The sequence below is a fragment of the Bubalus kerabau genome, chromosome 15, assembly GCF_029407905.1.
Source record: "Bubalus kerabau isolate K-KA32 ecotype Philippines breed swamp buffalo chromosome 15, PCC_UOA_SB_1v2, whole genome shotgun sequence".
Classification (NCBI taxonomy): Eukaryota; Metazoa; Chordata; class Mammalia; order Artiodactyla; family Bovidae; genus Bubalus; species Bubalus kerabau.
This window is the reverse complement of record NC_073638.1, coordinates 65,415,778-65,428,492: the sequence shown is the minus strand read 5'-3', so window position 1 is coordinate 65,428,492 and position 12,715 is coordinate 65,415,778. Positions and strand designations below refer to the sequence as shown.

At 51.3% G+C, this 12,715-nt stretch overlaps 1 protein-coding gene across 1 annotated transcript in view; it reads left to right on the top strand.

The window, feature by feature from the left end:
• The window catches only part of ABTB2 (ankyrin repeat and BTB domain containing 2), a 186,231-nt gene that overhangs the window by 134,299 nt on the left and 39,217 nt on the right, over nucleotides 1–12,715 (top strand). The window contains exons 2-3 of the mRNA XM_055549291.1: nucleotides 2,356–2,502; nucleotides 9,921–10,134. Of these exons, the coding sequence (XP_055405266.1) occupies nucleotides 2,356–2,502; nucleotides 9,921–10,134 (361 nt within the window). The remainder of the gene's footprint in view (nucleotides 1–2,355; nucleotides 2,503–9,920; nucleotides 10,135–12,715) is intronic.

Genomic DNA, 12,715 nt, shown 5'->3' with positions numbered 1-12,715 from the left:
TGAATCAGGACAGCCATAGGTGAGCTTGGAGGTGTGAATCTGGGCTCACAGAGGGATGAAATGCATATATTCTAGGGCCAGTCAGACCTGGATTTGAATCCCAGCTCTGCCACTTGGTAGAGCAAGTTATTAAAACTCTCTGCACAGTATCTAAAATGGAGACAGAGGTCCCTACCTTGTTGAAAGAATAATACATGAAGTCTGCGTTCCCAGCACATAGGAAAAATACCTGTAATAGCAACTGAAGAGCCTTTAACTCTGAACCACACAGCAGTCCAAGCATTGACATTCAGCAACTCAAGTCATTTCTCACTGCCACACTGTAAGCTCAGTAGCCTTTGTTATCTGTAGTTACATGAGGAATCTGAGGCACAGAGAAGTGAAGTAACTTGCCCAAGGTCACACAGCTGGTTCAGTGACAGAGCCAGAATCATGAGCCCAAAGGCTCCAGCTCCAAGGCCCTGTCTTGAGCTCTCTGCTGGGGGCCCATGGCTGTTGTCATCCTTGTGACAATTTCTGTGGGCAGGATAGGGAATCCTAGCCCGGATTTGGCCACATTCCAGGGGCTCTCCCATTATCTCAAGGAATTTTAAGAGATTTTTCCCAAAAGTGACTGATTAAATTCCTGTGGGTATTTTGCTTTTTCAAAAAAAAAAAAAGTTCAAGGGGGTTGGACAAAGATGCCTTGATCAAAGAAATAGTGGTTATCAAAAACTGGGAATCTCTGTGGCTACATGCCTCAACAACCAACGCCTCAATTTTAAGCCAGTCTGATTTTGCTTCTCTGGTGTTTTCTAAGAAGCCACACAGAGAGTTGAAGAAATTTACACGCTGTCATCCTCTGGGATTGATTCTGACAGCTCGGCTCCTCTGTTGTTGAAGTGCTAATGAAAAACACTAATTGGCCTTGGCCAGTGGCTGGAGTGGGGGAAGCCAGCATCCTTTTTTCTGGTTTCTCTTAGTCCTGTTCTTGGCTTGGAGAAGGAGAAGGGGGTGATGTGTGGGCAGCATGAGGAAGTGAGAGGACTCCGGGGGTGATGCTGGCCTTTGGGTGGGCGGGGTGGACCTTTGTATCTGATGCCCCATTCCCTGAGCAATGTGAGGACAACGCCAGTCTCTTTGTCACCCTGGAATCCTGAAGACTGCACAATGCCTGGGAAGCACTCTGAATATTCAGCGAGTGAAGAGGGGAAGGAATGAGTGAATGCTTGTGTGGCCCACGGGTGTCTGGAGGCCAGTACCTTGTGCAGCTTCAAGAAGGGGTGGTCTCCACCGCTTTAAACCACATATACAGGTGGGCCACCCCGCATTCTGGCTCTCACAGCACCGGCCACAGTTAAAAGTCAGCTATCCTAAGTGGAACCTTGCAATTGGCCCACTCCACCAGATGGGAAACAGGGCTGTGGTTTTCCAGCTTTGCTTCCTTCCTTAGGCGACTTGTTGATAAAAGACATTTTCACATACTGAGATATAAGGAAGTCATTCTGGCTTATACATGAGTTAATTTGATTTTTTTGTTGCTGTTTGTTTATTTATTTGGCAGCTCTGGGTTTTCATTTTGGCATGTGGGATCTTTAGTTCTTGCAGCATGCAGGATCCAGTTTCCCGACCAGAGGTCAAACCCAGGCCCCCTGCATTGGAAGCTTGGTGTCTTAGCCACTGGGCCACCAGGAAAGTCCCTAACTTGAATTTTATGCTAACCAAAATAACCTGTGGCCTATCAAACATACACTGTACATCTGCTTTAATTGCTGAAGAAAAGGGCACATTGACCAGAAGCAAATAATGTCTATGTTAAAAATAAAGTTTAAGGACTTCCCTGGCAGTCCAGTGGTTAAGAGTTCACCTTCCAGTGCCGGGGTGGGGGTTCGATCCCTGGTTGTGGAACTAAGATCCCACATGCTAAAAAACTGAAACATAAAACGGAAGCAGTGTTGTAACAAATTCAATGAAGACTTTAAAACTGGTCCACAGCCAAAAAAATCTTTTTTAAAAAATGGAAAAATAAAGATGAAACGCCCCTCTTCCTGGGATGCTGCTACTGTCTCTCCCTGGATGATAAAGATTCCCTTCCCAGGTGCGAAGGCCTTAATGACTCTCTGTGTACGTGCTGGTCTGTTCTTTTCTTTTTCTTTTCAAACTTTGAAAAGATGTAACACTGACTTGTTTAATATTCTTTATTCTGACAAGATACAAAACTGTGCTGAAGACTGCTTCTCTGAAGCAGTTTCTCAGAGTAATCTGGGCAGCACACTTCTAGGCTAGTCCTCCATTTGGCTCAAATAAAACTATTTTATTCTTATCATCGATTGTTTATTGATTATACTCACTGACATCCACCTTGTCTCCCCACAGGTGTCCTCTCCCTCCCCGCATACTTCAGCCCCTACAACGGGGGGTCTCTGGGCCACGACGAACGAGCCGATGCCTATGCGCAGCTGGAGCTCCGGACCCTGGAGCAGTCCCTCCTGGCCACCTGTGTGGGGAGCATCTCTGAGCTGAGTGAGTGGAGCCCCCACAGCCCACTGGCCCCGAGGGAGAGGTGGGGAAGAGCCCACCTTCTGGGTCCTGGCTTCCTCCTCCTCTGCCCGTGTCCTGCCTTCTCTGAAAACTGTCCATCCTTTAAGGCCAGAGGTTGCAAACCAGTGGCCCACTCACATGCATGGATTGACCAGCAGGTACCTTTAATCACATCCAAACCCAGATCTCTGGTTTCTCTAGAGAAATCAGACCATCTGACACCACTGTGCCCCAGCCCTGAATGCCGGTGATCAGGGGAGCTGAGCGGCAGCTAAGGGGACAGCAGGCGTTCCCTTCATTGTTACATACCTTGGTATCTCATAGCTGACCTGTCTCATGCATTTATTTTACCTGCCTGGCCCCAAAGACTCTGAATTTATAGCCAGTGTTAGAAAGAACTCATGTCCTGAAGCCTCAACATAAAAAAAGAAAGAAAAAAGCAGAACTTCTCTGGCTGCAGAAGGCGGGTGTGGTCTGCGGACTCAGCCCTGCAGCGCCCTGGGCATCCCCCAGGACCTCAGGGCTCTCTGAAACACACTGGGAAACCCCTGGGTCTAGGTCATTAGCGCTTGACAGCTGCTTCAAAAAAGTGTGTTAGGAGGCCAGAGATCCCTGTGCCCCCAGTCTCTCCCTCTCGTTATCCCGATTATTTGAGCAATCAGACTGCACTCTCAGCCTCCTTAGTTCTCCCTTTCTGTGTCATAAGCCCACCCAGCAGAGGGTGGGCACACCCGCCCGGGGTCGTAGCACACAGCGTGGAAACAGATGGAGTTTCACTCTGCTCCCGCCTTTTCCGCTTGTGATTTCTCTGAGGTTTCTGGCCCCTGAATAGTGAATGGCGAGCCTTTCTGCTTCTTTAGGACACAGCTTCCTCCCTTCCTGCCCCCAGCCTTCCTTCCCTCCCCAGGACAGGAAGTGAAGGTGCCTGGTTCAAGGTCACAGAGCAGATTGGTAAAAGGGCTGGTTCAGAAAGCGGGACTTCAGGCTCTTTGTCTCCTAGGGGCATTCCAGCATGGCCACCTGGGTCCCCTGACCCTTGGGGCCCCTGCAGGAAGTGGGCTTGGGTGTGTGGGCTGTCTTTGGAGCTACGCAGAGTCTGTGTGATGAACTCTCCCGGCCCGAGGACAATGGGGAACATATGTAGGCTACAGTCCACTGGAGAGCACTTGGGTTTTGTTTGCATTCAGAACATTGTGAGCACTTAGTGTATGCAAGGCATTGTATAAAGCACCTTAATCACGTGATCTCATTTACTCTGCAGAACAGCTCAGCAGTCCTGGTGAGGGAACCGAGGCTTAGAGAGGAAAAGTCATTGCCCCGATTGGAAGAATCCAAGTGAGGGCTTGACTCCTGCTGTGTCTAGCTTTAGCAAAGCTCTGAATTACTTAGGGCTATGATTTGCTACAGCCCATAGGGTTGCAAAGAGTCGACTCAAGTGACTTAGCACACACTCACGCATGGGCTTCCTAGACGTGGCTAGCAGCCCAGCCACCAGCATCTCAAGGCAGCTGAGGTCAAGATTGGAATCTGATCTTGACTTTTATCATAGAGCCTTTTATTGTAGTAGTCTCCATGCCTGTTACAAACCACAGTCAAACTCAAGGGGGGCATTCAGAAACTACTCTCAGGGGACAGGCTTGTCATCTTTCTGTCCTTGTCACTCAGCCCAGGGACCAAGTCCTGTTGTTTCTACCTTCTAAAACTATCCCGATTTTTGGTTTTCTCCTTTCACCACCGTCACTTCCAACAACTCAGCCCAAACCAGGGCTATTTAAAACCCAAATTGGATCATGTCACTCCGCTGCTCAGTATCCCCTCCATTCTCCCCATGGCTTTCCAACACACTCATGAAATCCAGGACTGGAGATGTCATCCATCTGGCTTCATCACCTACTATTCTTCTCTTGCTGACCGCCCTGCAAACCACCCTGGTCTCCTGGCCAAAATCCTCCTACCCCAGGGCCTTTGCACTAGTCATTCCTCTGCCCGTGACCATTTCCCCCAGGTGCCCAATCATGGCACGTTCTTCAAATTTCTGCCAAATAACACTTACTAGACAGGCCTTCCCCACAGACCCTGCAGAGACTCAAGGTCCCACCCTCATTCCTCTGTGTCCCATCTTACGGCTTTGGTTTATTCCAAGCACTAATGGACACTTGGCAGGTGAATAGTTGGTCATCTCTCCCATGTGATTAGAAAATCACCATCACAAGAATGCAGACTTTCTCTGTTGTACCCCTGGAGTACATATCACTAGTGTTGAGGACAGTATCTGAGCCCTGTGTTTGTGTGTGTGTAGAAATGAATTCGCTGCATGCTGAGTCACTCCAGTTGTGTCCAACTCTTGGCGACCCTATGGACTGTAAACCACCAGGCTTCTGTGTCCATGGGATTCTCCAGGCAAGAATGCTGGAGTGGGTTACCATGCCCTCCTGCAGGAGATCTTCCCAACCCAGAGACTGAACCTGTCTGTCCTGTGTTGGCAGGCAGGTTCTTTACCACTAGTGCCACCTGGGAAGCCCAGTGAATCGTCTGTCATCCAGTTTTTGCCTCCTAAAGCCCACCTAGGATTGGTCCTTATCCTGGCTCAGCCATTCCTCAGGCCAAAAGTAAGAAGGATGCCCAGAGCATCTTTCACCAGCAACCCAACTGGCTGTGTCATGTTGCACAACTCCCAAGCTCTCTCACTCTGAAACCAGTGTTTTTGCTAATCATCATGAAAGAGGAAGAAGCTGAAGGTGGAGGCAGATACTGCAGTTTTTCCCTCCGAGACTAAAGAACTTAATGAGGCTAGTGATACTTGGCACTGAGTACCTTGTCCCTGAGAGTTTAGCCCGGGTTTCACATGCATCCTCTCACTGCACCTTGCCAGGACCAGCCTGCCAGGTAGGTCAGGAAGTCTCACTCTTGTATCTGCTGCACAGGGAGCTCCAGCCACTTGTCTTTTCCTCTGTCCCTCTCTACTTATGAGAATGTAAATGGGAGGGAATAAGAAAGAAATGAAACACTTTTTTAAAGGGAACCAGGTGGTGTGGGCCTCATTTTGGAGACTGTTAAATCCCAGGTTACCCCTGCTCTTTTTTTTTTTTTTTTTTTTTTTATTGCACCAGATCTTAGTTGCAGCCTGTGGGATCTTTAGGTGCAGTTTGCAGACCCTTAGTTGTGGTATGTGGGATCTAGTTCCTTGACCAGGGGTTGAACCGGACCCCCTGCATTGGGAGTGCAAAGTGTTAGGCACTGGGCCACCAGGGAAGTCTCTCCCCTGCTCTTTTTATCCAGTGGCTCCAGAAGGGTGTTAGACAGCCCAGAGGGAACCCATAGCACCTCTGATCAAGGCTCTCATGACTAGCAAGCAGAAAGGGTGTTTCTCCCTGCTCCTGGGTGTTCCTGGGTGTTCCTGGGCTTTAGACTGAAGTCTCATCAAGCTTAGAGTCAATTGATTCTCTAGTACAAAGACATTTCAGAAGCAGCTCTGAGAGCCCAGTTGTGCCAAACCAATAGCACAGCCCCGTCGGGCTGCAGCTTCTCAAACTCACTGTGGTGATGGGCCAGGAGTGGTATATCCTCAGCTCTGTTGGGCTTCCCAGGTGGTACTAGTGGTAAAGAACCTGCCTGCCAATGCAGGAGATGCAAGAGATGTGGGTTAGATCCCTGGGTTGGGAAGATCCCCTGGAGGGAGGGTATGACATCCCACTCCAGTATTCTTCCTAGAGAATCCCATGGACAGAGGAGCCTGGCAGGCTACAGTCCATGGGGTCGCAGAGTTGGAGATAACCGAAGCAACTTAGCATAGCTCTGTTGCAAACTGAAACTTTTATAAAATAAAAAGGAATGTCTAGAAACACAAAATAAAGTGCAGGTCAGATGCAAGTCATCTTATTTTATTATTAGATTAAATAGGTATAAAAATCACTCTGTCAGACTGCTCTGGAAATTTTTTCAAGCTCACTGTCAGTTTCTGAATTGAACTTCTGAACCAGTAACCACCAGTTTCACAGACCTGTTCCAGTCTGCAGACCGCCCTTCGAGTAAGCAATGTTGCAATGCTCAAGAGCATGTGTTTGGTACACAGGCACCACAGTTCAAATCCTGGCTGGTCCCCTTGCTGCTTGTACCCCTGGACACATTTAACTTGTGTAAGCCTGTGTCCTCATCTGTGAAATGGAAATGCCTCACTGATGGGGTGGTTGACTAGAGATTTTGTCGTATCTTTTCATGTCTGTCACAAAGCCTAGAAAATAGAAAGTGGCAGGGAGGACAGTCTCTCAGGGAGAGCATCCAGAGCATGCGGCTATCTTTGCCTGTTAACGCAGCTTAAGTCTTTAGATGCCTGATCAGAGTTGTCTGCAGGCATCTGTCTTTTTGGTCTTTGAGAGAGACTGGTCGCCTGCAGCTTGGCTTGGAGCGAAGTATCCAGGGTCTCCATCTCTAGTTCCCATGCCTTCATGGTTTTCCGAACTTTCGGAAAGCCTCTCTCTTCCTGGCTTCCCTTTTAGGGAACCCTTAGGAGGCACCTCTGTCCCTTCCTTGACTTTCTTGCCTGCATTCTGGCTGGAAACGTGCTGCCACGGGGTCTACACCAGTAACAGCGCAATAATCTTAAATGTAATGAATGGTAACGACTTCTACCTTATCAAACTTTGAAATGATATTTCACCAAGGTTTCTTTGATGCTATCAGGGACTCTGAATTCTCCTCCTCATGGTCCTGTGGTCGTGCCAACGGTTATGACATTCAGACCTGGAGATACGGGAGCCAGGTTTCAACTTATTGCAGCCAACGTAGCTCTGCAACTAGCTTCTGGGAGGTGGCTTGGCCTGGGGTTATTGGGACCAGTTTCTACCGCCCAGGACCTGAGGGCAGAGCTGGGATCCGACATTGCAGGGCTGGACTCCTCCTGTCCTGGGAAAGGTGGAGCAGCTCTTGACTGCAGGCAGAGGTCCCAGGAGGAAGAGCATGACAAGGTGGCCTGTAGTCTAGAAGAATAACAACAACAAAAGACAGTAATAATAATTGTGATGTTTTTAACTTTACCAAGCCCTTTGTGCCAAGCATGATGTTAAGTCCTTCACATTGGTTATTTATTTGAATTCTCAGAACTTCTGGTTAGAAGCAATTATTTTACAGATAAGGAAACTGAGGCTTTGATAAGTAACTTACAGAAGGCACACAGTTTGAAACCCAGGCAGGTCTGACTCTGGAATCTACGCTTTTAATCCACTTACCTGATGATTCTCAAATCTGACTGGACATTAGATTCAGCAAGGGAAGTTTTACAAAAGATAGACACCTGGGTCCTGCCCCAGGCCAATTAAGTCAGTTTTGGGGATGGAACCAGGCAGGTATCAGGGACTCTGTGCTCTCAGCCCTCTTGGCCCTGGGATCTGGCAAGAGGCACCCAAGCTACAGCTGTGGGCTGAGCAGGGTCCGCTGTATATAGAGGAGTGAGGACCCAGGGGTGAGGGGGCATGGAGGGCTCTTTCCATGCGTGGAGGGCTCTAGTTCCAGGACTGTCACTGTCCCTGCTTGGAAACCAAATGTTGTCACTCTGGTGGTCATGGGAGGACTTGGCATCTGATGAGCTCAAGTCAAGTACCACCAGAAATGTTTCAGAATGAAGTGAATGTGTAAGGCTACGTTTTCATTCTTCAAATGTTTGCTGAGCACCTATTGTGCAGTAGAACCTGTACAGGGCCCCAGGGATACATGGAACAGGGTACTGGACCCAGATGCTCCGCAGGGAAGTTTAAGGGAATAAGTGAATGATTTATTTGGTCCTGCCAACATCAAATGACACTTTTCCTGCCATAATAAAACCTGCTGGTTTCTCCCTCCATAGGTTCAGCTTTGCGCAGAGGCTTTCTATCCAAGGGGCTATCTGTGAGGAACTGCATGGGGGTGTAGGAAGCTGACCCGCAGGGGACGCTCCTCTGAGTTCTCAGGCCTGAGAAGAACGGAAGGCGCCACTTCTCCTAGAGCGAGGGGCCTGCGGGTGCCTGGGGTTGTTTCACCATCCTTTCTCAGCATTGTGGCCTCACACAATGATGGGATGTTTCCTGTCCTAAGCTGGTGGGGTGTTGAAAAGACTTGACTGGGGAAGAATCACAGCACAGGATATAGGAACCTGAGGACCCCACAACCTTCAGGAAGGCAGGCTATGGCCTGGGCCTCCTCTCAGTTCATGGACTTTGGAGACACACAGATGTGGATTCAAATCTAGACTCCACCATTTACTTAACCTCTGGACACCGTGGCATCCCTGTGACCAGGGAAATGCATGAGATTAGTAAATATTTACTTACTAGATGAACCTCAGTTTCTTCATCTGTAAAATGGGGATATACTTGGACCCCAGCAGTGTACAAATCAAATTAAATCCTTTTTCTAGAAAAATGGAACACCCAGCACATAGTAAGCATAGTGGACAGTGGTGGTAAGAGTTTTCCTTGGGGCCATTGGAAAGGGAAGCCCTTTTCTGCAGAAGAACCTGCACTTTGGGGACTCCCTTGGTGGCTCAGAGGGTAAAGCATCTGCCTGCAGTGCAGGAGACTGGAGTTCAATCCCTGGGTCGGGAAGATCCCCTGGAGAAGGAAATGGTAACCCACTCCAGTATTCTTGCCTGGAGAGTCCCATGGATGGAGGAGCCTGGTGGGCTACAGTCCACGGGATCACAGAGTCAGACACGACTGAGCGACTTCACTTTCACTGGTGGTCTGGTGGTTAAGAATCCACCTTCCAGTGCTGAGGATGTGGGTTCCATCTTTGGTCAGGAAACTAAGATCCTACATGCCACGGGGCCGCTAACCCCTCACTCCTCAACTACTGAGCCCATATGCTGTAGAGCCCATGTTCTGCAACAAAAACCCGAGGGCCGCAACTGGAGAGAAGCCCCCCATTGCATCTAGAGAAAGCCCACACACCACAGCAAAGGGCCCACGCAGCCAAAAACTTTAAAAATCATTAACAAAAAAAGAAGTACTTGAACTGCCCCAGACAGCACGGGAAAGAACCACCACACAGCCTGGCACGGGAATTAGAGGCTGAGAGGAGAGGCCCAGAGAGATTCCCATGGTCGGAGCCGGGAGCAGGCCCGTGGGATGGTGGAGAGAGTGGGGATGTTGAAAAAGAAACTGTTTTAGCATAAGGTCTGGTGGGGCCGGGCCCTGCCAAGTGTTTCATTGAACTGTTAGGGCAGGACTGCAAGTGAAAGGGACTCTAGATCGCTATTGTGCGTCTGGGTGACAGTTGCCAGCTCCGCCTGCTGCCTCTGGGTAAACAGTAATTATGCATGCCGGCTTAGGCACTGTTCCTCTAGCCAGCAAGGATCCTTGGAAGAATGTGCACTGGCCACTCAAACGTTTTCTTTTTCTCCCGCTCTCTCCTGCCCTCCTCCCCGCCAGGTGACCTGGTCTCGCGCGCCATGCACCACATGCAGGGGCGCCACCCGCTGTGTCCAGGCTCCAGCCCCGCCCGCCAGGCCCGCCAGCCGCCCCAGCCCATCACCTGGTCCCCCGACGCCCTCCACACACTGTACTACTTCCTGCGATGTCCACAGATGGAGTCCATGGAGAACCCCAACCTGGACCCCCCGAGGATGGCGCTGAACAATGAGCGGTAGGGCTCTGCTTTGGGCTGCGTACCTGGTGGGCCACGCGACCCCGTGTGCGTGTGGAGTGACCGACAAGGTGGCCGAAGAGCCCTGACCCTGGCCTGTTTGCCTGTGGGGAGGTGGCCTGACACGGCGAGGACTGTGCATTCAGATGGAGGAAGGTCTGGCCCTGGAGTGCAGCGGGGCTTGTTGACCCTGGACTGATGTATTGTGGGTTGCTGAGGCTCCAAAGTTGGGCTTTGGCCCCTCTCAGCTCTAGCACTCATCACCTGGGCTCTCAGAAATTCATTTGCCTCTTTTATAAAATGAGGTATTCACTCCTACCTAGAAAGGTGGGTGGTAAGACGCGCATGAGCTCATGCTCTCAGAAAAAGCACTTAGGACAACGTCTGGGTGGTAACTGGCCCTCCATCAGTGGTAGCCGTCACCTGTTGATGACCGCGATGTCACTGTTACCATAATCCTTGTTAGAAATCTCAGGCATGTTTTGCCCCGTCCACTCATTTTACGGATGGGAACATCATGGCTCTGGCGGATTATCTGATCTCCAGCAACTTAGTGGATGAACAGCCTGAGGGCCCAGGCCTGCTGGCTTCAGTCTAGTGCTCTCCCGTAGGGGCCCAGCCCTTTCCCAACTGATGGAATTGGATCATCATCATCTTAATCCTCTGGGAGCTATCTAGCGAATGCAGGGCCGAGGCAGGCAGGGCCTGACACAGAGTGAGAAGGTGGCAGGTGGAGGCCCCTGCTTCCCTGAAGGAAGCACCAGCAGGGAGGTGGGGTCAGAGCACGGGCCCTCCGCCCCAGCTGTTTCTGCTTTGCGGAGAAATTGTTGTGGTTGTCAGAGCTTGGCTGGGAGGGCAAAAGGGCCAAGAAAACATCTGGAGAGGGTGGGGATGGGGAGAGAGGGGGCTTGCTTATTGGTCGGTGAGGTCCCCAAGGGTGCCTGAGGCTGGGTCCAACAAGCAGAGGTGACTGGGAGAGGAGGCGGAAGTACCTCCCTGGGACCCGCTGCCCCAGGCTGGGCGGCTTGGCCCTTGGGCTGTGACCATGGCCATTGGCTGCGGCGTTGGCCGGGGAGGTGCTCTTCTGCAGGCACTGTGCCCAGAATCCCTGGGATGTCTTTGTGGCCACCCTCTGGCTTTCCTCCCGGGAGGATTCCCAGGGCCTGATGTTCCGAAACATGGCATCAGGGTTCCTGTGTGACCCAAGCCGCTTGTCTGCGTGTGATGGTCGCAGCTGTGCTGGAGTGGTAACACACACACCAGTGTGTGTTTAGATAGCCCATTATTTACAAACCGCACTGTCTGTGGCACAAAGAAATTGGACGCAAAGGCATTTTTCCATGAATCATTTCAAATGAGTGTTAGACACATGGAAAATTGGAACCACCAGGAGGCAAAAAGAATCCCCAAATGTCAGATTTGGGCACGGTAAGGAGGACACCTTAAGAATACCCAGGCGGGTGGACGGCCCAACAGCTCTCTGATGGCCCACCTCGGGGCTGCTAAGCAGTCCTGCTGGACTTGGGCTCCCTCTGGGAGCCCTGCCGCCCAAGGGAGGCCCTGCCGCCCTTGGAGAGCCAGGCTGGCCTTCCCGCCGCAGGCCAGGCCACATGTCCCTGTGAGGCACTGCCGCTCTGACACCCTCAGCAGAGCTCTGGGGACCCTCTTCACTCCTGTGCACAGAGGCTGGAGCTTGCTAGGGCTCCAGGGAGACACCCTTTGCTTCTGTGAGTCTGGCAGTGTCTCTGTCCTCTCCCGTCCCCCACTTCATTCCCTTGAGGTTCCTCCCTCTGTCCCGGGTCTGGAACATGGGGTCAGGTCTTGCAACCAGAATAGGGCAGAACCTCTGGGTCTGCTTGGGGATTCAATGGTTTGGGGATGTCTGGCTCTGTTGGGATTAAGGGACCTCTTCCATGACCTCGCACGCGTAGGCTAAGGAGCTCAGTTCAGTAACTTGGGTTTGGCCCATGACACCATTGATGGTACCACTGCAGCCGGTGCTCGTAGGTTTCCGCTTTGAAGAAACTGCCCTTCTGCCTTCCCTCTGGGTGCTGTGTGTGACCACGATGATGCTGACAAGGGCCGGGTGGGTCATGCACTCATCTGTCCACGAAGCTCATCCTGGGTCCCTGCTATGCCACAGGCCGCCGCTACACCAGTCGATGGGGCTCCAGTATCTCTCCATGAGGACCATCCTCCCCATGGCCTCCTGCTCTGGGTTTGGAGGGAGGAGGGAAGTAGGGACTGCAAGGAGGCAGCTTTGCAGGGGCACAAGGAGGCACTCTTACGTGCTTGCATCTGCCAGCGCGGTGAGCCGGGAAGCAGTGGGGAAGGGGGCACAGGCTTCAGACAGAGCCTGAGCTCAGATCCAGCCTCCCACACAGGCCCCTCCATGCCTCAGGCTCCCTATCTGTAAAATGGGGCTGTGAGATAACACACGTGAAAGGAGCCGCCTCTTCCCTTTAAAGGGGCAGCTCTACCTACTTCTGCTACTTCCATGCTCACAGTGAATCAGCAAGGTGCGTGCTAACATTACAAATGGGGGCACAGGGCTGGGGGGCACCGAGCTGCTGAGTACCCG